The sequence below is a fragment of the Pseudophryne corroboree genome, chromosome 6, assembly GCF_028390025.1.
Source record: "Pseudophryne corroboree isolate aPseCor3 chromosome 6, aPseCor3.hap2, whole genome shotgun sequence".
Taxonomy (NCBI): domain Eukaryota; kingdom Metazoa; phylum Chordata; class Amphibia; order Anura; family Myobatrachidae; genus Pseudophryne; species Pseudophryne corroboree.
The window spans coordinates 188650302-188678093 of NC_086449.1; the positions used below are offsets into that span (position 1 = coordinate 188650302).

Genomic DNA, 27792 nt, shown 5'->3' on the forward strand with positions numbered 1-27792 from the left:
TCACTCTGTCAGCCACCAGTCACAGCAGGAGCGCACACACAGAAAAAAAAAAAAGGAAAACACTAAGGAAACATAGGGGGAGAAACTTTGTGATGTGTAGGAAACATTGGATCCTTACTATTGCAGGGTTAGGCAGTGACCATCGGAACCATTTGACCGATGTTTCCAATTAAAAATGTAAAATGATTCCCATCCCTTAATCCCTAGCGCCTCATAGAATTGCTGGTGCATGCGCAGTGAGAACACTTAACGGAATCGCTGTAATTAATTTGTGGCAATGCTCACCAGGATCACAGAATATATTGTTGGTAGACAGGTATGTTTTCCTGAATGGCTACCTAACATTGCTATATATTGCATCAGGAGGCTATCACAACACCGTCTCTCGTGATCACGGCGGTCACAATGCCGACGCCGGGATCATGACAGGTGGTGAAATGGTTGTCCTCCCCCTTGCGTCGTAACTCCTCCCCCTTACGGAAAAGGTCCCTTAGCCCACTTGATTCTAGCATCTACCGTGGTGAAATGCCACCGCCAGAATACAGACGCCACGGGAGAATATAACCTGTGTTGAGCGCAGCGAACCTGCAAGGGGCTTTCTAGCGCTTGCCACGCTGCTGGAATACTGTATTCCATTGTATGAATATTATGCGACTTAGTGACATTTTCTGGTAGCCGGTCCAGAATGTACAGGAATAGACCCCAAAGTCGCCCAATCAGTGTGGTACGGAGTGTGTAACCATCTTTAACATCATGTCACAGCAGCAGCGTTTATTGAACGGTTGTTGGCAGCTGATTGCACTGATGAGGGATCTTCAGTCACACCCTTGATAGCTTCTATAAGAACACATGAAATCGGTGTTTCCTTATAAAGGGATAGGCAACGTGTGTGGCACTCCAGCTGCTGTGGAACTACATCTCCCAGCCAGCATCCCCTAACATTCAAAATGTGCAGTGTGTCATGAGATGTGTTATCCTACCGCAACTAGAGTCCCACTGCAACTCCTTGCCTACTGCCCATCTTTGCATAATTATCTTCATAACTGGGCATAGAATATAGTATATCTGCCCATTCCCACTCTTGTCCTGGCGGATGCGGTGCAGTCAGGCTTCAATCTGGCAGTGACGTCATATCCGTCATAAACTTTTTTACATAACTCAGCTGGCGGGAAATTGCCGCTGTCATCTTGCGGACTGCTGTTATATATACACCCTTGTGTAAGCGGCCGTGCCATGTCTTCCCGCCGTTCAGCAGCCAGAGCCAGGGGTAAGAAGGTTCCCCGTATACCGCTGGTGAGTAGTGTACTGTGTGGGAGCCATTATCACACATCTATACTTATATTGTGTCTCCATCACTACATATAGGAGTAGAGATGTGACATAATGGTAGCCCTGATGGCGATAGCTGTCGCATAAGCTGCTCATACATTTGAGCAGGGGGAAGTGTACAGCATCTGTAAGTGGAAAATAAAATAATTGTGTGACCCAAACTGCACTATTGTAATTTTTGTAGTTTTTATTAGGGTTATTAAATTTTCCCAATATGATCTCACACCACACTATTGTGTATAAGATGCAGTCAGGTGCCACTGCGCAGAAGCTAGCACAACGCACTTGGGGGGTATGAAGCAGTGATGAGTGGAGAAGTTGCCTATGGCAACCAATCAGCATTTAAGTAACATTTATAATTTGCATACTATAAAATTATGCAGAGCAGCTGAGTGGTTGCCATGGGCAACTTCTCCACTGGCTCACTTATCCACTTTTTTCGCTGCTTCATACATTTACCCAATGGTTTCTGATTCTTGCAGTTGTAATGTGTTAGGATGATGTAGCTGATGCCTTTTGCTCTTCTATATGTGTATTCACCAGGACACCAAGATATTGGGGGACCTGTCCTGGCACCGGGTTGTTGATCTGTCACATTGATGCGGATTGTGGAGATGTTTATGGCCAGCAGCGATATGATTGTGTAGTATGGATAAAATTGGTGAATATTGATACATCTGCTTCGTAATACGATAATAATGTGTTGGTGCTCCATGGCAAGTTATTAGGGTGTCGGGGCAATGTGTAAGTAGACTTGTTGGCTCAATGGTAAGGTTTACAAGTGACTCATATGCCACCAAAGGGTGACTGAAACATTCATAAGCTTTTTAAAAGAAGAGTGTATGTGCAGTGAGTGCCCACGTACCCCCCCCCCTCCCCTATGCTAATGCCATTGTTTCTCCAAAAATGTATTTGGAAAGATAAAGTATGTGCTGGTACCAATTTTACGACAGTGTCACCGGTAGAAGGCAATGGGAGTTCTCCTGCAGAACAGTGTTTCTTTTCTGGCCCTCTGTCTGACTCAATAGTACATTATAGATATGTCACTGCAGATGTAAATTTGTCAGAGGCGACAGCAGCATCTTCTTCCATGGTAGCTACAAGAGTCCCACTTTCCTGGTTGTGAAATAGTGTTCTGCCCTTGTTGCTGACTTTTCAAGCCACCAGTACTGTTCTCTTTTGTCACTGTCATCTATTTACTTCTTTGTGCTGCAGTTTTCTTCTGAGACCCACACCTGTACCTTCTCGCTATTCTCTGTTCTTACCTCACTTTAGTGGCTTTCGGTGGACAGGAGAGGACTGTGCATCCGTAGTGTTCTGGCGGTCGGAGGTGAAATATGACTTCAGCAGTTCAGTGTGCGTGTAAAAGCAGCTAGCTGAGGGTATCTGGTATTTTTGTGAATTTGGAGTTACTGCGCAGATACAAATGTTTGTTTTTTTTTTTTGTTTCATATTAAATAACTGTCCTGTCTATGTACAGAAAGACATAATACAACTAACAAAAGCCAGCACGAGCCTTTACCGTACCCTAAAGTTCTACAATCTCTGCTTACCTGGAGTGCTGTCTCAACAGCCAAGCAACATTTTGTTCCTGTGCCAGCAAGGCAGAGACCAAGCACTCTGTCTTCCTATTTCAGGCAGGTAACCGCTTGAAGGGTTAATGGTCCCGTTCCCCGCTGTCATGACATTTGCTCCTGAGGGAACTATTCGCAAGCCCCACCACGGCAAGCGTACATTCCCGCAGCATGCCGCCACCCCTAACAGAGCCTGAAGAGTGGTGAGTACTATGTCGGCGTCCCAGTTAGCGGTTCGCCGGCCATTATGGCGGCAAGAGGGTACGGAGTAGCACGGATTCTAAACGTGGCGGACTGCATCTCCAGACTCTGTACGGACACAGACGCTACACAGCGGACACAGTACCCAGACTGGCATCAAAGCCATAAAAGGAGTCCCCTCCATTTTATGCATCAGCCAGTATAAAGAATAGCAGGAAGAACGTGCGCCATTGAAGGGGTGTGGCTTCACAACGAGCGGATCCAGCAGCTTACAGGCGCCATTTTCCCTACTGCAGCTGACACACACTGACTGACAGGGACGCGCTGCTCCTCCGGAGAGACTCCAGATTGCCTCAGCGATACCAGGGGCTCATAGCGGGGGGGGGGGGGGGGGGACGATTATTAGTATACTAAGTCCCCAATCTAGGTACTTAGTCTGCGACCTGGCTAAACTGGCTTTAGCAATTAGGGCGCCGTGTGCTGGTTCCATAATCTGTCTCTCCCTGGAAGGGCTCTTTGTGGGTTAATTCTGCATTTAACCTTTTCATGTGCGTGTGTGTGTGCGCGCTGTCACTGTTATGTGTGTGTGTTGTCACTGTTACAGTATGTCAGGCAAAGAGTGTGTTTCATGTAAAGCAGTGTTCCTCTTCTCCAGGGCGTTCACTAGTGTGTACTCACTGTAGTATCCCTTCCTAGGCTAGTGGGGCTGAACCAGCGTTGCTAGACTCTATTAGGGGAATGATTTCCTCCATTTCTACTAAGTTATCCCAGAATGAGAGAGACGCAATACTTAAGACAGTCTATGACTGAGTTCATGAAAAAGGACTCCGTATCCAAACCAGCGTCTCAGTCCCCTGCCATTTGTCCGCAGAAACGTACTTTGGCCCATATCCTGCAGTCTGACTCTGATGATGAGGGGTCAGAAATGGAGGTGGGGGAGGGTACTATTCGCTGGGAATAGAGGCTCTCATAGAAGCTATCAGAGAAGTTCTGAATATCTCTGATAAGGTGACAGAGGAGAGTGAGGAATCTTAATATAAAGAAGAAATCCTCAGCCACTTTTCCTGTGTCAAAGGAACTAAGGGGCAGATGTATTAACCTGGAGAAGGCATAAGGAAGTGATAAACCAGTGATAAATGCAAGGTGATAATGCACCAGCCAATCAGCTCCAATATGTAAATTAATAGTTAGGAGCTGATTGGCTGCTGCGTTATCACCTTGCATTTATCACTGGTTTATCACTTCCTTATGCCTTCTCCAGGCTTAATACATCTGCCCCCATATACCCTGTTTGAAGAACCGTCGGTTAATCCAGATAAGAAATTTCAAATCCCTAAACGGTTGCTATCATCTTTAACTTTTCATCCTGAGGATAGGAAAAAATGGGAGTGTCTGCACGCAGGGGTCTATGGCTTCGCCAGTGGACTGCAAATGCAGACTCCAGGAAAGGCGTAGAAGGCCTACCTTTCACAGGTGAGGCCTTATTTGGAGATGACCTAGACAAATGGATCTCCAGCGCTACTGCAGGTAAGTACATATACCTTCCCTCTGCAGCCCCCCCAGCTAGGAAGACCTGCTCAGGACCCAATTTACAGTCCTTTCAGACTGCCAAGTTTAGGGGCAAATCTAGAAGTCCTTCTACCGCCACCAGAGGCACTAGAGGTAAACCACGCAAACCAGCAACTTGCCAGTTCACAGGATCAGGGCTCAAGCTCTGCTTCCTCAATACCTTCAGCATTACTGTGGACCGCGATGCCTGGAAGACTGGCAGGTGGGAGCCCTGCTAAAATTCTTCAGTCACATCTGGACAAGATTGTGCCAGGATCCCTGGGTCATAGATCTTATTTCCCAGGGCTACAAACTGGAGTTCCAGGAGCTCTCACCTCACAGTTTCTTCAGATCAGGCTTACCAGTTTCACAAGAGGCAAGTATAACTTTACAGGACGCCATTCAAAAACTGATACAGACCCAGATCATTGTTCCAGTTTCACCTCATCTGCAAAACACTTGATAATGTCGATATTATCTTAGACCGTAAAGCTATACCTCTAAATACACTTACCGTGGAGCAGCTATGGCCGCTAGACCAAATACACGTGCTACGCACTTTGTACGCTATTTGCGTACAGAGTCCCGCACGTGGTACGTACTTGGCGTACACACGCCGCGCTGAGTGTACAGAGTACGCTCAGCGTGCGCACACACAATGGATAACCTTTAAACCTTATTAATGATATAATGCAATGATAAGATTACACTTTAAACCTTTAGCAGCAAAGTACTGCAACAATGTTATATCTTTAAACCTTAAGTAGCGCTGACGGTATAAAGTAACCGCAGTGCGTACACCTTATCAATACCAATACACTTTATACAGATAAATACACTTTAAAACCCTTGCAGTAAAGTGAAGACACAACACTGATTTGTAGTTGCAACCACAGGGTTCTAAGGCCACGTTGGATTCATTCCAAAAGGTATAACAGTACAAATCATACACTACAGGCTAACAAGTAAATCTAAACAGAATAATGGCTACAGAGAATGTACATACGTGAGAATGTTCGCAAGCGCAACCCGGCCGGTCCTCCGCTGGTCATACAGATAGCGTTCAGAGTCTTCTGACCGGCCAGGCAACAATGGGCTTTTTATACACAACATGCATACACAATACAATGGTCACTGTAATCTCATTGTCCATTGGACACAGGGATGTGTCTTTACATTACAGAAGAGGTCATAGGTGGATTTGAAAAGGTGGGCTATGTCTTTCTCAACTGCTATTGTGGGTAGTCTCCTCTGGATTCCCCCCGCATACATAATATACAGTAAATACAGTTTAAACCTATATTCTACTTCTGCATCTAACTATCCACAGGAAAATGCGATCTTCCTCAAACCAACACCAGAATGTTTCCCTTAAAATACCCTACAGCTGGATACCAAACACCACCTTGTAACCTTGTTCTGTCCCCTCCTATCCTGTAAAGGTGAATCCCTTTGTTCTGTTACCATTTTAAACAGCTATTTCTTTCTGATGTGGTGCAGGGGGCTATGTGTACAATGTGCACTATTTGGGTTAAATATGTAATGTTCTGATAACCCTCTATGCGCTCACAAACTCCGCCGTAAATACCCATATCACGCGCATGATCGCCGGAGCGATCCTACGCAAATTGCGGATATGTGCACCCACGGCAGACTGAGTGCACGAGCAGCGGGCATGTGCATGGGGTTAGTACAAGGCATATGCATTACAATATTTCTCTGACGTCCTAAGTGGATGCTGGGGACTCCGTCAGGACCATGGGGATTAGCGGCTCCGCAGGAGACAGGGCACAAAAGTAAAAGCTTTAGGATCAGGTGGTGTGCACTGGCTCCTCCCCCCATGACCCTCCTCCAAGCCTCAGTTAGATTTTTGTGCCCGGCCGAGAAGGGTGCAATCTAGGTGGCTCTCCTAAAGAGCTGCTTAGAGTAAAAGTTATTTGGGGTCGGTCCATCGGACCTGGTGGCCACGGCAACAGCTGGAAAATCCACCTTTTTTACCCCAAGTCACATCTCAGCAGAAAAAGACCCCGTCTTTTCAGCCTCAGTCCTTTCGTCCCCATAAGGGCAAGCAGGCAAAAGGCCAGTCATATCTGCCCAGGGATAGAGGAAAGGGAAGAAGACTGCAGCAGGCAGCCCATTCCCAGGAACAGAAGCCCTCCACCGCTTTTGCCAAGTCCTCAGCATGACGCTGGGGCCGTACAAGCGGACTCAGCTGCGGTGGGGGGTCGTCTCAAGAGTTTCAGCGCGCAGTGGGCTCACTCGCAAGTGGACCCCTGGATCCTACAAGTAGTATCCCAGGGGTACAGATTGGAAGTTCGAGACGTCTCCCCCTCGCAGGTTCCTGAAGTCTGCTTTACCAACGTCTCCCTCCGAAAGGGAGGCAGTATTGGAAACAATTCACAAGCTGTATTCCCAGCAGGTGATAATCAAAGTACCCCTCCTACAACAAGGAAAGGGGTATTATTCCACACTATATTGTGGTACTGAAGCCAGACGGCTCGGTGAGATCTATTCTAAATCTGAAATATTTGAACACTTACATACAAAGGTTCAAATCAAGATGGAGTCACTCAGAGCAGTGATAGCGAACCAGGAAGAAGGGGACTATATGGTGTCCCTGGACATCAAGGATGCTTACCTCCATGTCCCAATTTGCCCTTCTCACCAAGGGTACCTCAGGTTCGTGGTACAAAACTGTCACTATCAGTTTCAGACGCTGCCGTTTGGATTGTCCACGGCACCCCGGGTCTTTACCAAGGTAATGGCCGAAATGATGATTCTTCAAAGAAAAGGCGTCTTAATTATCCCTTACTTGGACGATCTCCTGATAAGGGCAAGGTCCAGAGAACAGTTGGAGGTTGGAGTAGCACTATCTCAAGTAGTACTACGACAGCACGGGTGGATTCTAAATATTCCAAAATCGCAGCTGTCTCCGACGACACGTCTGCTGTTCCTAGGGATGATTCTGGACACAGTCCAGAAAAAGGTGTTTCTCCCGGAGGAGAAAGCCAGGGAGTTATCCGAGCTAGTCAGGAACCTCCTAAAACCAGGAAAAGTGTCAGTGCATCATTGCACAAGGGTCCTGGGAAAAATGGTGGCTTCTTACGAAGCGATTCCATTCGGCAGATTTCACACTTTTCAGTGGGATCTGCTGGAAAAATGGTCCGGATCGCATCTTCAGATGCATCAGCGGATAACCCTGTCTCCAAGGACAAGGGTGTCTCTTCTGTGGTGGCTGCAGAGTGCTCATCTACTAAAGGGCCACAGATTCGGCATTCAGGACTGGGTCCTGGTGACCACGGATGCCAGCCTGAACGGCTGGGGAGCAGTCACACAAGGAAAAAATTTCCAGGGAGTGTGATCAAGTCTGGAGACTTCTCTCCACATAAATATACTGGAGCTAAGAGCAATTTACAATGCTCTAAGCTTAGCAAGACCTCTGCTTCAAGGTCAGCCGGTATTGATCCAGTGGGACAACATCACGGCAGTCGCCCACGTAAACGGACTGGGCGGCACAAGAAGCAGGAGGGCAATGGCAGAAACTGCAAGGATTCTTCGCTGGGCGGAAAATCATGTGTTAGCACTGTCAGCAGTGTTCATTCCGGGAGTGGACAACTGGGAAGCAGACTTCCTCAGCACGACCTCCACCCGGGAGAGTGGGGACTTCATCGGGAAGTCTTCCACATGATTGTGAACCGTTGGGAAAGACCAAAGGTGGACATGATGGCGTCCCGCCTGAACAAAAAACTGGACAGGTATTGCGCCAGGTCAAGAGACCCTCAGGCAATAGCTGTGGACGTTCTGGTAACACCGTGGGTGTACCAGTCGGTGTATGTGTTCCCTCCTCTGCTTCTCATACCTAAGGTACTGAGAATTATAAAACGTAGAGGAGTAAGAACTATACTCGTGGCTCCGGATTGGCCAAGAAGGACTTGGTACCCGGAACTTCAAGAGATGCTCACAGAGGACTCATGGCCTCTGCCGCTAAGAAGGGACTTGCTTCAGCAAGTACCATGTCTGTTCCAAGACTTACCGCGGCTGCGTTTGACGGCATGGCGGTTGAACGCCGGATCCTAAGGGAAAAAGGCATTCCGGAAGAGGTCATTCCTACCCTGGTCAAAGCCAGGAAGGAGGTGACCGCACAACATTATCACCACATGTGGCAAAAATATGTTGCGTGGTGTGAGGCCAGGAAGGCCCCACGAAGAAATTTCAACTCTGTCGATTCCTGCATTTCCTGCAAACAGGAGTGTCTATGGGCCTCAAATTGGGGTCCATTAAGGTTCAAATTTCGGCCCTGTCGATTTTCTTCCAGAAAGAATTGGCTTCAGTTCCTGAAGTCCAGAAGTTTGTCAAGGGAGTACTGCATATACAACCCCCTTTTGTGCCTCCAGTGGCACTGTGGGATCTCAACGTAGTTCTGGGATTCCTCAAATCACATTGGTTTAAACCGCTCAAATCTGTGGATTTGAAATATTTCACATGGAAAGTGACCATGATGTTGGCCCTGGCCTCGGCCAGGCGAGTGTCAGAATTGGCGGCTTTGTCTCACAAAAGCCCATATCTGATTGTCCATTCGGACAGGGCAGAGCTGCGGACTCGTCCCCAGTTTCTCCATAAGGTGGTGTCAGCGTTTCACCTGAACCAGCTTATTGTGGTACCTGCGGCTACTAGGGACTTGGAGGACTCCAAGTTGCTAGATGTTGTCAGGGCCCTGAAAATATAGGTTTCCAGGACGGCTGGAGTCAGGAAAACTGACTTGCTGTTATCCTGTATGCACCCAACAAACTGGGTGCTCTTGCTTCTAAGCAGACGATTGCTAGTTGGATGTGTAGTACAATTCAGCTTGCACATTCTGTGGCAGGCCTGCCACAGCCAAAATATGTAAATGCCCATTCCACAAGGAAGGTGGGCTCATCTTGGGCGGCTGCCCGAGGGGTCTCGGCTTTACAACTTTGCCGAGCTGCTACTTGGTCAGGGGCACACCCTGGCTGAGGAGGACCTGGAGTTCTCTCACTCGGTGCTGCAGAGTCATCCGCACTCTCCCGCCCGTTTGGGAGCTTTGGTATACTCCCCATGGTCCTGACGGAGTCCCCAGCATCCACTTAGGACGTCAGAGAAAATAAGAATTTACTTACCGATAATTCTATTTCTCGTAGTCCGTAGTGGATGCTGGGCGCCCATCCCAAGTGCGGATTGTCTGCAATACTTGTACATAGTTATTGTTACAAAAATCGGGTTATTATTGTTGTGAGCCATCTTTTCAGAGGCTCCGCTGTTATCATGCTGTTAACTGGGTTCAGATCACAGGTTGTACAGTGTGATTGGTGTGGCTGGTATGAGTCTTACCCGGGATTCAAAATCCTTCCTTATTGTGTACGCTCGTCCGGGCACAGTATCCTAACTGAGGCTTGGAGGAGGGTCATGGGGGGAGGAGCCAGTGCACACCACCTGATCCTAAAGCTTTTACTTTTGTGCCCTGTCTCCTGCGGAGCCGCTAATCCCCATGGTCCTGACGGAGTCCCCAGCATCCACTACGGACTACGAGAAATAGAATTATCGGTAAGTAAATTCTTATTTTTTTGACTTTGACACACTGTTCCAGCTTGTTTGTAGTACTGAAACCGGATGGTTCGGGAAGACCGATTCTGAACCTCAAGTCGTTGAACCCGTACCCTACGAGTGTTCAAATTCAAGATGGGTGTCTGAGAGCTGTGATCTCAGGTCTGGAGGAGGTGGAATTCCTTGGGTCTCTGGATATCAAGGATGCATACCTCCACATTCCGATCTGGCCGCCCCATCAGGCTTATTTACGGTTTGCACTGCAGTACTGTCATTACCAGTTCTAGGCCATGCCATTTGGTCTTTCCACGGCACCGAGGGTGTTCACCAAAGTGATGGCAGAGATGATGTTTCTACTCCGAAAACAGGGAGTGAACATAATTCTGTACCTGGCGATCTTCTGATAAAGGCACCGTCCAGCGACCGGTTGTTGGACAGCATTGACCTCTCAACCAGAATACTCCTGGATCGCGGGTGGATTCTGAACCTACCGAAATCTCACCTAGAACCATCACAGAGGCTTCATTTCCTGGAATTATACTTGACACAGAGTCTCGGTGTTCCTTCCCTTGGAAAAGGCGATGGTAATGCAGTCAATGGTTCGGGCTGTCCTGAAGCCAACCCGGGTATCGTGCATCTGTGCATTCGCCTTCTGGGGAAAATGGTGGCCTCTTACGATGCGCTTCAGTACGGAAGGTTTCATGCGAGGCCCTTCCAGCTAGATCTGTTGGACAAATGGTCCGGATCGTATCTTCACATGCACCAGAGGATCAGTCTGTCATCAAAAGCCAGGATCTCCCTTCTGTGGTGGCTACAGACTTCTCGCCTAGTCGAGGGTCGGAGGTTCGGGATTCAGAATTGGATTCTGCTAACCACATACACAAGCCTCAGAGGTTGGGGAGCAGTCACTCAGTGGGTGCAGTTTCAGTGAAGATGGTCAAGTCAGGAAGTCGTCTTTCCAATAAACATCCTGGAACTCGGGGCTATATACAACGCCTTTCTGCAGGCCTCATCTCTTCAGAATCAGGCCAATCAAGTTAGTGTGACGGCAGTTAAGTACATAAACTGACAGGGCGAAACGAAAAGCAGAGCCGCGATGTCAGAGGTGTCAAGAATTTTTCTCTGGGTGGAAAAACACGCCGTGGCGTTGTCAGCGGTCTTCATTCCTGGAGTAGACAACTGGGAAGCAGACTTCCTCCGCAGACACGACCTGCACCCGGGGGAGTGGGGCCTTCACCCGGAGGTGTTTTCCGGTGGTTGACAGGTCTGTGGGAATATCCACAAATCGACATGATGAATCTCTCGACTCAACAAGAAGCTCAAGCAGTATTGTTCCAGGTCGAGAGATCCACAAGCAGTGGCGGTAGACGCTCTGACAAGTCCGTCGGTCTACTAGCTGGTGTACGTGTTTCCTCCACTTTCTCTGATCCCAAGAATTCTAAAAAAAAAAAAAAAAAAAAAAAATAGGGAAAAGGTTCAAGCAATCTTCATTGCTCTGGACTGGCCACGAAGGGCCTGGTACACAGATCTCCTCGAGATGCTGCTAGAAGATCCGTGGCCTCTACCTCTTCATGAGGATCTTCTGCAGCAGGGTCAAGACTTACCGCGACTAGGTTTAACGGCATGGAAGTTGAACGGCTGATTCTAGCCAGGAAAGGGATTCCTGATAATGTCATCCCGACTATGATCCAAGCCAGGAAGGGGGTAATGTCTAAACATTGCCACAGTATCTGGAAGAAATATGTCTCTGTGTGAGAACAGACAATATTCTGCGCTAGAATTCCATCTGAGACATTACCTGCTTTTTCTGCAGTCGGGAGTGGATGTGGGCCTTCGTCTGGGCTCCATAAAAGTCCAGATTTGGGCCTTATCTATTTTCTTTCAGAAACAATTAGCTTCTCTTCCTGAGGTTCAGTCGTTCTTGAAAGGTGTTATGCACATCCAACCTCCCTTTTGTGCTTCCCACGGCACCTTGGGATCTCAATTTGGTGCTGCAGTTCCTCCGATCGGACTGGTTTGAACCGTTACAGGAGGTTGACGTAAAGTACCTTACGTGGAAGACCGTCACACTGTTGGCCTTGGCTTCAGCAAGACGTGTGTCGGAGCTGAGGGCGTTGTCTCACAAGAGCCCCTACCTAATTTTCCATGAGGATAGAGCTGAACTCAGTTCTTCCTAAGGTGGTGTCCGTGTTTCACATAAACCAACCTATTGTGGTGCCGGTTGTTACAGACACCTCTGCTACTTCAAAGTCCTTGGATGTTGTGAGGGATTTGAAGGTGTATGTAAAGAGAACAGCTCGTCACAGGAAATTGGACTCGCTGTTCGTTCTCTATGATCCCAATAAAATTGGATGTCCTGCTTCGAAGCAGTCAATTGCACGCTGGATCAGGCTCACTATCAAGCATGCTTATTCCACGGCAGGCTTGCCGGTTCCAAAATCTGCACAGGCCCACTCTACTAGGTCAGTGGGTTCTTCTTGGGCAGCTGATTGGGTTGTCTCTGCTTTTACAGCTCTGCCGAGCAGCTACTTGGTCAGGATCGAACACGTTTGCAAAGTTTTACAAGTTTGATACTATGGTTTCTGAGGTCCTTCAGTTTGGTCAATCAGTTCTGCGAGAACCTCAGCACTCTCCCACCCAGTTTGGGAGTTTTGGTACTTCCCCATGGTACTAAATGAATTCCCAGGATGCCCTAGGACATAAGAGAAAATAGGATTTTAATTACCTACCGTTAAATCCTTTTCCCATAGTCCGTAGGGGATACTGGGCGCCTGCCGGTGCTTCATTCTTCCTGCACTGTTACTTCGTTAAGTAATGTTGTTTGGTTCGGCTGTTGCTGATACTGTTTACAAGTTTTGGTTAGCATGGCTTTCCTCTAGTTATGGTTGTGCTGGTTCGAAATCTCACCACTTTCCTTTTTCTATATCCTTCTCTCAAAGTATGTCCGTCTCCTCGGGCAGAGTTTTCTAGACTGAGTCTGGTAGGAGGGGCATAGCGGGAGGAGCCAGCACACCTAGTCAAGCTTCTATAGTGCCCATGGCTCCTAGTGGACCAGTCTATACCCCATGGTACTAAATGGATTCCCAGTATCTCCTTCGGACTATGAGAAAAGGATTTAACGGTATGTAATTAAAATCTTATTTTACCTGCACTACAATAAGGGGTCTATGAATCGGATTCTGAGGCCTCATTCCTGCCAGATGACAATTTACAGTAGGATTTAGATCCGGAACAGTCATCTGGTCAGGAGGAGGAACACAGTAGTTCGGGGAATGTTGAGGCCTTAATAGCAGTGGTTCGATCTGTTCTGCTCAGGATGGACGTGGAAGATAATCCTCTGTATACCTATTTATTCAAGCGCATGAAGAAGAGGCAGTAACCTTTCCTTCAGCACAATTGTAGGATCGTTTTGCGGATCATTGGACTCTTCCTACCAAGAGGTTCCAGATTTCCAGATGCCTTTTGTCTTTTTATCCCGCCCTGGTTTCGGTTTTGACCAAATGGGAGTCTACCCCACCCGTAGTTTAATCCCGTAGCTCGGTGTTCCTGCCATTTGCTGCTCCCAAACCAAAATTTCTTCCCTTCTAATACCCACTGGTATCCAAAGTTCCAACCTTCCTTTCAGGGTCATGTTTCCTCTTCCCGAGATGGAAAGGCCGAAGAAAAGCATCTACCAAGCCTTACGAGAAGTCAGCAGCATGACTGATCAGACATCCATCCGGGGGCTCACAGGGTGCTAGGCTATTTGCTGTGGTTATGCAATTTATGGCGGATGACCACTTCCTATTCTTGGGTTCAGAGGTTGTTGAATTGAGGGCTATGTTCTTTCTTTTCTTTTTTTCCTTTCCTTCTAGTCCTTCCTTTCCCCAGTCGCTCTCCACTACCGGCCTGCCTCGAGATCCGTCCACAGCGAGAGCACTGTCTGAGTGTGTTCAGTCTCTTCTGCATTCAGTAGTTATTTCTCTAACGTCCTAGAGGATGCTGGGGACTCCGTAAGGACCATGGGGAATAGACGGGCTCCGCAGGAGATAGGGCACTTTAAGAAAGACTTTGGGTTCTGGGTGTGCACTGGCTCCACCCTCTATGCCCCTCCTCCAGACCTCAGTTTTAGACTGTGCCCAGAGGAGAATGGGTGCACTGCAGGGAGCTCTCCTGAGTTTCCTGCTTAGAAAGCATTTTTGTTTGGATTTTTTTCTCTTTTTCAGGGAGCACTGCTGGCAACAGGCTCCCTGCATCGAGGGACTGAGGAGAGAGGAGCAGACCTACTTAAATGATAGGCTCTGCTTCCTCGGCTACTGGATACCATTAGCTCCAGAGGGAGTGAACACAGGTTCGTCCTAGGCGTTCACCCCCAGAGCCGCGCCGCCGTTCTCCTCACAGAGCCAGAAGACGTCTAAGGCGGCAGAAGCCTTCGGTGCTTCACAGAGGTAACGCACAGCACCGCAGCTGTGCGTCATTGCTCCCATACACATCACACACTCCGGTCACTGTACGGGTGCAGGGCGCAGGGGGGGCGCCCTGGGCAGCAATAAAACACCTCTCCTATGGCAAAAGTCTATATACATGTACAGGTGGGCACTGTACATGTATATAAAAGAGCCCCCGCCATTTTTTAGTAAGTTTGAGCGGGACAGAAGCCCGCCGCCGAGGGGGCGGGGCTTCTCCCTCAGCACTCACCAGCGCCATTTTCTCTCCACAGCACCGCTGGGAGGAAGCTCCCCGGACTCTCCCCTGCTTGGCACACGGTGTAAGGGGGTTTTAAAGTAGAGGGGGGGGGGGCACATTATTGGCGTTTACACATTAAGCAGCGCTACTGGGTAAACATTTTGTGTGTTTCTCCTGGGTCATATAGCGCTGGGGTGTGTGTTGGCATACTCTCTCTCTGTCTCTCCAAGGGTCCTCAGGGGGAACCTGTCTTCAGAAAAGAGATTCCCTGTGTGTGTGGTGTCGGTACGTGTGTGTCGACATGTTTGACGAGGAAGGCTCACCTAAGGAGGAGGGGGAGTGAATGATTGTCAGGTCGCCGTCTGCAATGCCGACACCGGACTGGGTGGATATGTGGAATGTCTTGAATGCAAATGTAAATTTACTGCATAAACGGTTAGACAAGGCTGAAGCTAGGGATCAGTCAGGTAGTCAGACCATGCCTGTCCCTGTGGCACCAGGACCTTCTGGGTCTCAAAAACGCACCATATCCCAGATCACTGACACAGATACCGACACAGATACTGACTCTAGTGTCGACTATGAGGATGCAAAATTACAGCCAACGGTGGCGAAAGGTATTCGTTACATGATTATTGCCATTAAAGAGGTTTTGCATATCACTGAGGGAACCCCCTGTCCCTGACACGAGGGTACACATGTATAAAGGGAAAAAGCCTGAGGTCACTTTTCCGTCCTCATTTGAACTAAGCGACTTGTGCGAAAAGGCTTGGAAATCTCCAGATAGGAGACTACAAGTTCCCAAAAAGATTCTTATGGCGTATCCCTTTCCACAATAGGACAGGATACGATGGGAATCTTCGCCGAAGGTAGACAAGGCGCTGACACGCTTATCCAAGAAGGTGGCACTGCCTTCTCAGGATACAGCTTCCCTCAAGGATCCTGCTGATCGTAAGCAGGGGGTTACCATGAAGCACATTTACACACATTCCGGTACTATCGTTAGACCGGCTATGGCATCGGCCTGGGTTTGTGGTGCTGTCGCAGCATGGACAGATTCCTTATCTACGGAACTTGACACCCTAGATAAGGATACCATTCTAATGACCCTAGAGCATATCAAAGATGCTGCTTTATATATGAGGGATGCTCAAAGAGACATTTGTTTACTAAGCTCCAGAATAAATGCTGTCTATTCTGCTAGGCGACTCTTGTGGACCCGACAGTGGACGGGGGATGCTGACTCAAAGTGGCATATGGAGTCGTTGCCTTACAAGGGGGAGGAGTTGTTTGGAGAAGGCCTCTCGGACCTTGTCTCTACTGCTACGTCCGGTAAATCGAATTTCTTACCTTCTGTCCCCCCGCAGCATACTAAAAAGGCACCTCGTTATCAAATGCAGTCCTTTCGTTCCAATAAAAGCAAGAAGGTACGGGGATCGTCCTTCCTTGCCAGAGGAAAAGGCAAGGGAAAAAAGCTGCATGCAGCTAGTTCCCAGGAGCAGAAGTCCTCCCCTACATCTGCAAAGTCCACCGCATGACGCTGGGGCTTCCCGGAGGGAGTCAGCTCAAGTGGGGGCACGTCTTCGATTTTTCAGCCAGGTCTGGGTTCACTCGCAGGTGGATCCCTGGGCTATAGAGATTGTTTCTCAGGGATACAGGCTGGAATTCGAAGATGTGTCTCCTCGCCGGTTTTTCAAATCGGCTCTGCCAGCTTCCCCGTCAGAGAGGGAGTTAGTGTTGACTGCAATTCAAAAATTGTATCTTCAACAGGTGATAGTCAAAGTTCTTCTTCTCCAGCAAGGAAAGGGGTATTACTCAACCCTGTTTGTGGTCCCGAAACCGGACGGTTCGGTCAGGCCCATTTTGAATCTAAAATCCCTGAACTTGTACTTGAAAAAGTTCAAGTTCAAGATGGAATCGCTCAGAGCGGTCATCGCCAGCCTGGAGGGGGGGGATTGGATGGTGTCCCTGGACATAAAGGATGCATACCTTCATGTCCCCATTTACCATCCTCACCAGGCGTTCCTGAGATTTGCAGTACAGGACTGTCATTACCAATTTCAGACGTTGCCGTTTGGGCTTTCCACAGCCACGAGAATTTTCACCAAGGTAATGGCGGAAATGATGGTGCTCCTGCGCAAGCAGGGGGTCACAATTATCCCATACTTGGACGATCTCCTCATAAAAGCGAGATCTCGGGAGAAGTTGCTGGACAGCGTGTCGCTGTCGGTGAGAATGTTGCAAAGGCACGGCTGGATTCTCAATATACCGAAGTCCCAGCTAGTCCCTACAACGCGTCTGAACTTTCTGGGCCTGATTCTAGACACAGACCAGAAAAAGGTTTTTCTTCCGATGGAAAAGGCTCAGGAGCTCATAGCCCTGGTCAGGAACCTATTAAAGCTAAAAAAAGGTTTCAGTGCATCACTGCACGCGTGTCCTGGGGAAGATGGTGGCATCGTACGAGGCCATCCCCTTCGGAAGGTTCCATGCGAGGACCTTTCAATGGGATCTACTGGACAAATGGCACGGGTCCCATTTACATATGCATCAAAGGATCACCCTGTCTTCCAGAGCCAGAGTATCTCTCCTGTGGTCGAGGTTGGGGAGCAGTCACACTGGGAAGAAATTTCCAAGGTCTCTGGTCAAATCTAGAGACTTGTCTCCACATCAACGTCCTGGAGTTGAGGGCCATATACAACGCCCTAAGCCAAGCGGAGGCATTGCTTCGGAACAAACCGGTTCTGATTCAGTCGGACAATGTCACAGCAGTGGCTCATGTAAACCGCCAAGGCGCACAAGGAGCAGTGTGGCCATGGCAGAAACGACCAGGATTCTTCGCTGGGCGGAAGGCCATGTAAGCGCCCTAGCAGCAGTATTCATCCCGGGGGTGGACAACTGGGAAGCGGACTTCCTCAGCAGACACGACCTGCATCCGGGAGAGTGGGGACTTCATCCAGAAGTCTTCGCACAGATCGTGGGTCGGTGGGGACTGCCTCAGATAGACATGATGGCGTCCCGTCTCAACAAAAAGCTAAAGTGGTATTGCGCCAGGTCAAGAGACCCTCAGGCGGTAGACGCTCTAGTGACACCTTGGGTGTCGTTCTATGTTTTCCCTCCTCTGCCTCTCATACCCAAGGTGTTGAGAATAATAAGACTAAGCAGAGTCAGAACAATCCTCATGGTTCCAGATTGGCCATGAAGGACTTGGTATCCGCATCTGCAAGAGTTGCTCACAGAAGATCCGTGGCCTCTTCCTCTAAGACAGGACCTGCTGTAGCAGGGGCCCTGTCTGTTCCAAGACTTACCGCGGCTGCGTTTGACGGCATGGCGGTTGAACGCTGGATCCTAGCGGAAAAAGGTATTCCGGAGGAGGTCATTCCTACGCTAATAAAGGCTAGGAAGGACGTGACATTGAAACATTATCACCGTATATGGCGAAAATATGTTTCTTGGTGTGAGGCCAGGGCTGCTCCTACGGAGGAGTTCCATTTGGGTCGTCTGCTTAACTTCCTGCAAACAGGAGTGGATTTGGGCCTAAAATTAGGGTCCATAAAGGTCCAAATTTCGGCCTTGTCCATTTTCTTTCAAAATGAATTGGCTTCTCTTCCTGAAGTACAGACATTCGTGAAGGGGGTGCTGCATATTCAGCCTCCTTTTGTACCTCCGGTGGCGCCGTGGGATCTTAATGTGGTATTAAGTTTCCTCAGGTCACCTTGGTTTGAGCCACTGGAGTTGAAATATCTCACTTGGAAAGTGGTCATGTTGTTGGCCTTGGCTTCGGCAAGGCGTGTTTCGGAATTGGCAGCTTTATCATAGGGCAGAGTTGAGGACACGTCCTCAGTTTCTGCCAAAAGTGGTCTCATCTTTTCATATGAACCAACCTATTGTCGTGCCTGTGGCTACACGGGACTTAGAGGATTCTGGGTCCCTGGATGTGGTCAGGGCTTTGAAGATTTATGTGACCAGAACAGCTAGGATCAGGAAGACTGAAGCTCTGTTTGTTCTGTATGCAGCAACAAAGTTGGCGCTCCTGCTTCAAAGCAGACTATTGCTCGCTGGATCTGTAACACGATTCAGCAGGCTCATTCTACGGCTGGATTTCCGGTACCAAATTCGGTTAGGGCCCATTCCACTAGGAAGGTGTGCTCTTCTTGGGCGGCTGCCTGAGGGGTCTCGGCACTACAACTATGCCGAGCTGCTACTTGGTCGGGGTCAAACACCTTTGCAAAGTTCTATAAGTTTGATACCCTGGCTGAAGAGGACCTCCTGTTTGCTCAATCGGTGCTGCAGAGTCATCCGCACTCTCCCGCCCGGTTTGGAGCTTTGGTATAATCCCCATGGTCCTTAAGGAGTCCCCAGCATCCTCTAGGACGCAAGAGAAAATAAGATTTTAAACCTACCGGTAAATCTATTTCTCGTAGTCCGTAGTGGATGCTGGGCGCCCGTCCCAAGTGTGGACTTCTTCTGCATGACTTGTATATAGTTCTTGCTTACATAAGGGTTATGTTACACTTAAGATCAGTCGTTGACTGATACTGTTTGTTCATACTGTTAACTGGTTGCGTATATTCCAGGTTATATGGTGTGGGCTGGTATGAATCTTGCCCTTAGATTACCAAAATCCTTTCCTCTTACTGTCCGTCTCCTCTGGGCACAGTTTCTCTAACTGAGGTCTGGAGGAGGGGCATACAGGGAGGAGCCAGTGCACACCCATTCTAAAGTTCGTTATAGTGCCCATGTCTCCCGTCTATACCCCCATGGTCCTTACGGAGTCCCCAGCATCCTCTACGGACTAGGAGAAAAAGATTTACCGGTAGGTTTAAAATCTTATTTTTAGGGGGATTTACAGTCGCTGTAATTTAACCGATGCCCACCCTAGGCCAAGTCATAACAATATCAACTTTCTTTGGGAAATCCTTACCCGTCCCAGCGAGCGGACAAGGGGGAGGTGAAAACCGTCCCAACAGGGGGAAATGCAAACATATCACATGTAGTAGGAATAAACCATGTGTGTTAACCACAATTAAATTTTCAACAATTATCATAAACCATTTTAACCTTATATGAACCCAGTAGTATTTCCGACTGAGTCGCATCCCTGCAGAACATTGTAGGACACAGTCATACCAGTGTAACAATAGGGATTTCGAACCAGACGGCCATCTAATACTAGAGCATTTTTAAAAGCTGAGTAAATATGATAAGAAAAACAAGAAATAAAAGAAGGGAAATCGGTGACATACGGAAAGAGAATAAGAAAAAGAGGGCAAGCGAGCAAAGAAGAAAAAGGTAAACCTAAATATGAGATTTTCTACAAGAAGTTTGGTCCCTGAAAGACTCCAACAAAAGCCATGAAATATTACATCATAGCTAGGCATTAAACAACCTGAAAGAAACCAAAAACATTTCAAACCATAAACAGTCATCCGTAACCTGAATGTTCAATAAATTTGAAGATGTCATCAAAGTGAAATTCTGTAATGTCAATCCGCATCATCCATCCTAGACGAGCGTGAAGAAGCCAATGAGTCCACAAAGTTTTTTGCAGCTTGTGGAGTATCAAAGAAGTAGGATTTTCCTGAGTATGTGACCCACAGCTTGGCAGGATACAGTAATGCAAACCGAAGCTCCATCTCGAACATGCGTTTGCATATCGGGGAAAACTCTCGTCTCTTTGCAGCCACCATGTATGAGAAGTCCTGAAAAAGTAGGATCTTGGACTCTTGGTATTTGAGAGTGGAACGTTTTCTATATGCATCAAGCAGACGGACCTTGTCAGCGTAATTTAAAAACTTCATGAATAACCGGTCTAGGCCTATCCTTGGTAGATTGTCGATCAGGACAGATACGGTGAACACGTTCAATCAACAATGAGTCAGAATCAGATACATATCCCAATTCTCTCGGCAACCACTGGGAGACTAGGTACATAAGGTTTTACCATTTCCGGGAGTCCTATAAGGCGCACATTACTTCTTCTATTTCTGTTCTCTAAATCTTCAAGTTTCTCTTGCATGGACGTCACTATTTTATCTTGTTCAGTGAGCGCTGTTGTGGCCGTCATTAAATCGTCCTCAAGGTCTGAGATTCTTTGCTCTGCTTCTGATAGACGTTGGTCATGATGATTCAATTGGGTAAGAGCAGAGTCCAATGAATCCTTTTAAAGGAGGTAATTTTTGATCCAGGAGTGAAGCCAATATGTCAGTAATCTCATGCGTAGTAAAGGATTTGGCGGGATACTTTGTTGTAGTAAGTGATGGGCTATTGCTAAGACCAGATGCCGGTGACTGAGGGCTATCTGCAGGAATGTTGTCCTGACCCCGGCCTTTATTCGCTTGTGAGCCGCGGGGGTTTCTGGGAGTTTTATCCATTATTAGGAACTTGTGCTATTGAAAAGGCAGTAGCGTATGACAAGGTATAAGAGACGTAGAAAAATGTAATTGAAAATAAATGCACTGCAATATGATTTCACACCAGCTGGGGGAGCTCCAAAGCGGTTTCTATGATGTCACAGAATATTTTATATTGGAAATGTATTCCAAGAGAGCAGGCCTCAGGACACTCACTGTGCATAGGTCAGGTGACCAATAATGTCCAGCACACAGCAGTGATGGTTGTATATATGTAGAATTTTTTATTTAAGAAAAATAAAAATAAAATGAAAATAAAAAGAATATATACTGAAATATAAATCAAAGAAATAAATAGTATGATGAATTAGAGCACCTTTATGCCCTTTCCTGCTTACTCTTATCACAAGACATGCAAGGTAGCTGACAGGAGTGCTTAGCCAGTGTAGCTTTCCAGACCAGTCAGTATGCAAGAGCCGCAGGTGATGATTGGAAGTGCAGGCTTTCCCTCACTCAAGATGGCCGCCGGGAGGTGCACAGCCCGGGAAAGTGTCCAGGAGTATCCGGCAAGTGAGCTCCGTGTGGGAGGGGTGAGTGCCGGTTTGAATGCAGGGGGAGGCCAGGACCCAAACCGCCAGGTCACAATCTCCGGGGAGCGGGAGAGGCAGCGCTGAAGCCACGGGAACGAACGGAACAGAAGGCTCCATTCCGTTGCCCTGGAGATCCGCAGCGGGCACCCAGTGTAATCGAGGTCCTGGCTTAGGGGAGTGAAGTGGGCCGCAACCTGCAAGGGCGCACTGAGCATCCTCCGGCTCCGCAACCCGCTTCCTCCGGTCCCCCGTCGGCAGCAGAGGGTTTGGGGAAACCCGATGGGCTATTTGGTAGTTTATATTAATGTTATTAGGACGCCGTGTAGGAGCAGCTCCAAGGCACGTCCTTCTCCCTAGCCCGTCAGGCCATGCCCCCTACTGTACTTTTCTTAATGTACTCTGCAAAAGTTTAGACTCAAAATTTTTCCACGCTGCAAACAATTTGTCTTTCCTGCAGTTGGACTTGGATGTAGGCTTTCATCTGTCCTTTCCTCCTTGAATATCCAGGTTTCTATGCTTTCTGTTTATTTCCAGAGGATCTTGGCTACTATCCCTGTTGTATAAGCTTTTCTCCAAGGGTTCTCCTTATCCAACCCCTGTTTGTGCCTCCAGTTGAGCCCTGTGATTTACTCATGGCTCTGCAACTTCCTCCTTTTGAACCTTTTGGAGTTGGTCGACCTCAAATGGCTTATTTGGCAAACTGTTTTCTGTTTATCTCTTCAGTTCTCCTGATCTCAGAACTGAGTGCCATACTCCCTAGGACTCTTCTTAATTTTTGTATTGAGTGTTACAAACTACCAGCTCTTTCCTTCCAAAAGTTGTTCCAAATTCCATATAAACCAGGAAATCATTGTCCATCTTTCCGCTGGTTCAGTTAGTCAGTAGTCTCTCGAGTCCTGGTATGTAATGCGGGCTCTCTGTATTTATGTGCAGAGGTCCAAGGAATTCCACCATTAAGACTTTGTCCTATGTTCGGTGGTCAAGAGATGTTGGCCTACCTCTAAACCATTGCTGATTGGATACGGGAAGTTATCTGTGATGCAGTGGTTCTCAAACTGTGTGCCGTGCACCCTGGGGTGCCTCGGAGCACTTGCAAGGGTGCCCTAGGTTGGTGGTCCAGAACCAAATCAAATTATGTACGGTCAATGTAATATGGAAAACCAGTGCTTTTGGCTTCCATTCATAAAATATGTGACAAACAGAAGTGAATCCTGTCCCTCACCATATAACTGACCCTAAGGATTACATATACCTGTATACACAATTTACTTCATTTCAAATTTTATCTGAATTTCTCAATAAGAAACTTCTGGCCTAGGGGTGCCGCAAAATTCTGATACTCTAGGGCGCCGTGATTCAGAAACATTTGGTAACTACTGCTGTAATGCATATTCCTTGGCGAGTTTACCGGTTCCTCACTTGGTTTCCGCCCATTCTACCCAGTCGGCTAGGTCCTTCTGTATGGCTCAGCATGGGGCTTTGGCGGAGCAGATTTGCACGGCCACCACTTGGTCCTTGTCACACATTTTCTTTCACTCTTACCATTTTGACTCCTTCGCCTCTAGAGAAGCTAGTTTGGGCGAAGGGTCCTCCATTCAGCTTATGAGCATTCCCTCACTTAGTGGACAGCTTTGAAACATCCGCTTAGTCTTCTCCAGTGTCCCCCATGGCTGTAGGAGCAATCAAGATTTTGGTTCTTACTTGATAAATTTGTTTCTCTGATTCCATGAGGGACACTGGTTGCCCTCCCGTTCGCTCCTAGGGTGGTTTTGAATTTACATTATTCCTGGTTGCTCACCCCCTTGTGTGACTGCCTGGTTTCTTCTCCGCTATTTCTCTGACGTCCTAGTGGATGCTGGGAACTCCGTAAGGACCATGGGGAATAGCGGCTCCGCAGGAGACTGGGCACAAAAAGTAAAAGCTTTAGACTAGCTGGTGTGCACTGGCTCCTCCCCCTATGACCCTCCTCCAAGCCTCAGTTAGATTTTTGTGCCCGAACGAGAAGGGTGCAAGCTAGGTGGCTCTCCTGAGCTGCTTAGAAGTAAAAGTTTAAATAGGTTTTTTATTTTCAGTGAGTCCTGCTGGCAACAGGCTCACTGCATCGTGGGACTAAGGGGAGAAGAAGCGAACTCACCTGACTGCAGAGTGGATTGGGCTTCTTGGCTACTGGACATTAGCTCCAGAGGGACGATCACAGGTTCAGCCTGGATGGGTCCCGGAGCCGCGCCGCCGGCCCCCTTACAGAGCCAGAAGAGCGAAGAGGTCCGGAGAAAGCGGCGGCAGAAGACGTTCCTGTCTTCAAATAAGGTAGCGCACAGCACTGCAGCTGTGCGCCATTGCTCTCAGCACACTTCACACTCCTTCAGCCTTTCTCCTCAGCACACAAGCGCCATTTTCTTTCACAGCTCCGCTGGAAGGACGGCTCCCTGACTCTCCCCTGCAGACTACACTACAGAAACAGGGTAAAACAAGAGAGGGGGGGCACTATTGGCAGCTAATATATAATACAGCAGCTATAAAGGGAGTAACACTTATATAAGGTTATCCCTGTATATATATATATAGCGCTCTGGTGTGTGCTGGCATACTCTCCCTCTGTCTCCCCAAAGGGCTAGTGGGGTCCTGTCCTCTATCAGAGCATTCCCTGTGTGTGTGCTGGGTGTCGGTACGATTGTGTCGACATGTATGAGGAGGAAAATGATGTGGAAGCAGAGCAATTGCCTGTGTTAGTGATGTCACCCCCTAGGGAGTCGACACCTGACTGGATGGTAGTAATTAAAGAATTACGTGACAATGTCAGCACTTTGCAAAAAACTGTTGACGACATGAGACAGCCGACAAATCAATTAGTGCCTGTTCAGGCGTCTCAGACACCGTCAGGGGCGCTAAAACGCCCGTTACCTCAGATGGTCGACACAGACCCTGACACGGATACTGAATCCAGTGTCGACGGTGACGAGACAAACGTAATGTCCAGTAGGGCCACACGTTACATGATCACGGCAATGAAGGAGGCATTGAACATTTCTGACACTACAAGTACCACAAAAAAGGGTATTATGTGGGGTGTGAAAAAACTACCAGTAGTTTTTCCTGAGTCAGATGAATTAAATGAGGTGTGTGATAAAGCGTCGGTTTCCCCCGATAAAAAACTGCTGATTTCTAATAAATTATTGGCACTATACCCTTTCCCGCCAGAGGTTAGGGCACGGTGGGAAACACCCCCTAGGGTAGATAAGGCGCTCACACGCTTATCAAAACAAGTGGCGTTACCGTCTCCTGATACGGCCGCTCTCAAGGAACCAGCTGATAGAAGGCTGGAAAATATCTTAAAAGGTATATACACACATACCGGTGTTATACTGCGACCAGCGATCGCCTCAGCCTGGATGTGCAGCGCTGGAGTGGCTTGGTCGGATTCCCTGACTGAAAATATTGATACCCTGGATAGGGACCGTATATTATTAACTATAGAGCATTTAAAGGATGCATTACTATATATGCGAGATGCACAGAGGGATATTTGCACCCTGGCATCTAGAGTAAGTGCGATGTCCATTTCTGCCAGAAGAACTATTCACAAGCTGTATTCCCAGCAGGTGATAATCAAGGTACCCCTCCTACAACAAGGAAAGGGGTATTATTCCACGCTGTTTGTGGTACCGAAGCCGGACGGCTCGGTGAGACCAATTTTAAATCTAAAATCTTTGAACACTTACATAAAAAGGTTCAAATTCAAGATGGAGTCACTCAGAGCAGTGATAGCGAACCTGGAAGAAGGGGACTATATGGTATCTCTAGACATCAAGGATGCTGATCTCCATGTCCCAATCTACCCTTCTCACCAAGGGTACCTCAGGTTTGTGATACAAAACTGTCATTATCAGTTTCAGACGCTGCCGTTTGGATTGTCCACGGCACCACGGGTCTTTACCAAGGTAATGGCCGAAATGATGATTCTTCTTCGAAGAAAAGGCGTATTAATTATCCCTTACTTGGACGATCTCCTGATAAGGGCAAGGTCCAGGGAACAGTTAGAGGTCGGAGTAGCACTATCTCAGGTAGTGCTACGTCAGCACGGGTGGATTCTAAATATCCCAAAATTACAGCTGATTCCAACAACACGTCTACTGTTCCTAGGGATGATTCTGGACACAGTCCAGAAAAAGGTGTTTCTCCCGGAGGAGAAGGCCAGGGAGTTATCCGAGCTAGTCAGGAACCTCCTAAAACCAGGACAAGTGTCAGTGCATCAGTGCACGAGAGTCCTGGGAAAAATGGTGGCTTCTTACGAAGCGATTCCATTCGGAAGATTCCATGCAAGAACTTTTCAGTGGGATCTGCTGGACAAATGGTCCGGATCGCATCTTCAGATGCATCAGCGGATAACCCTATCTCCAAGGACAAGGGTATCTCTCCTGTGGTGGTTACAGAAGGCTCATCTTCTAGAGGGCCGCAGATTCGGCATTCAGGATTGGATGCTGGTAACCACGGATGCCAGCCTGAGAGGCTGGGGAGCAGTCACACAGGGAAGAAATTTCCAGGGCTTGTGGTCAAGCATGGAAACGTCTCTTCACATAAATATCCTAGAGCTAAGGGCCATTTACAATGCCCTAAGTCAAGCAAGGCCTCTGCTTCAGGGTCAACCGGTATTGATCCAGTCGGACAACATCACGGCTGTCGCCCACGTAAACAGACAGGGCGGCACAAGAAGCAGGAGGGCAATGGCAGAAGCTGCAAGGATTCTCCGCTGGGCGGAAAATCATGTGATAGCACTGTCAGCAGTGTTCATTCCGGGAGTGGACAACTGGGAAGCAGACTTCCTCAGCAGACACGACCTCCACCCGGGGGAGTGGGGACTTCATCCAGAAGTCTTCCAAGTGATTGTAAACCGTTGGGAAAAACCAAAGGTGGACATGATGGCGTCCCGTCTCAACAAGAAACTGGACAGATATTGCGCCAGGTCAAGGGACCCTCAGGCAATAGCGGTGGACGCTCTGGTAACTCCGTGGGTTTTCCAGTCGGTATATGTGTTCCCTCCTCTTCCTCTCATACCAAAAGTACTGAGAATCATAAGAAGGAGAGGAGTAAGAACGATACTCGTGGCTCCGGATTGGCCAAGAAGAACTTGGTACCCGGAGCTGCAAGAGATGCTCAAGGAGGACCCGTGGCCTCTACCTCTAAGGAAGGACCTGCTCCAGCAGGGACCTTGTCTGTTCCAAGACTTACCGCGGCTGCGTTTGACGGCATGGCGGTTGAACGCCGTATCCTGAAGGAAAAAGGCATTCCAGATGAAGTCATCCCTACCCTGATCAAGGCCAGGAAGGATGTAACTGCAAAACATTATCATCGCATTTGGCGAAAATATGTTGCGTGGTGTGAGGCCAAGAAGGCCCCTACGGAGGAATTTCAACTGGGTCGTTTACTACATTTCCTGCAAGCAGGATTGTCTATGGGCCTAAAATTAGGATCCATTAAGGTTCAAATTTCGGCCCTGTCGATCTTCTTCCAGAAAGAACTGGCTTCAGTGCCTGAAGTTCAGACGTTTGTCAAAGGGGTACTGCATATACAGCCTCCTTTTGTGCCTCCAGTGGCACCTTGGGATCTCAATGTAGTTTTAGGGTTCCTAAAATCACATTGGTTTGAACCACTTGCCACAGTGGATTTGAAATATCTCACATGGAAAGTGGTAATGCTGTTGGCCCTGGCTTCAGCCAGGCGCGTATCAGAATTGGCGGCTTTATCCTATAAAAGCCCTTACCTGATATTTCATTCGGATAGGGCGGAATTGAGGACTCGTCCTCAATTTCTCCCTAAGGTGGTTTCAGCGTTTCACATGAATCAACCTATTGTGGTACCTGTGGCTACTAGGGACTTGGAGGACTCCAAGTTGCTGGACGTAGTCAGGGCCCTGAAAATATATGTTTCCAGGACGGCTGGAGTCAGAAAATCTGACTCGCTGTTTATACTGTATGC

At 48.1% G+C, this 27792-nt stretch overlaps 1 protein-coding gene across 1 annotated transcript in view; it reads left to right on the plus strand.

Annotated features, from left to right (window-relative positions):
• Positions 1–863: 863 nt before the first annotated feature.
• The window catches only part of WDR76 (WD repeat domain 76), a 212794-nt gene continuing 185865 nt past the window's right edge, over positions 864–27792 (plus strand). Inside the window, exon 1 of the mRNA XM_063925481.1 lies at positions 864–1293. Coding sequence (XP_063781551.1) covers positions 1234–1293 — 60 coding nt within the window. The 5' untranslated portion in view covers positions 864–1233. The remainder of the gene's footprint in view (positions 1294–27792) is intronic.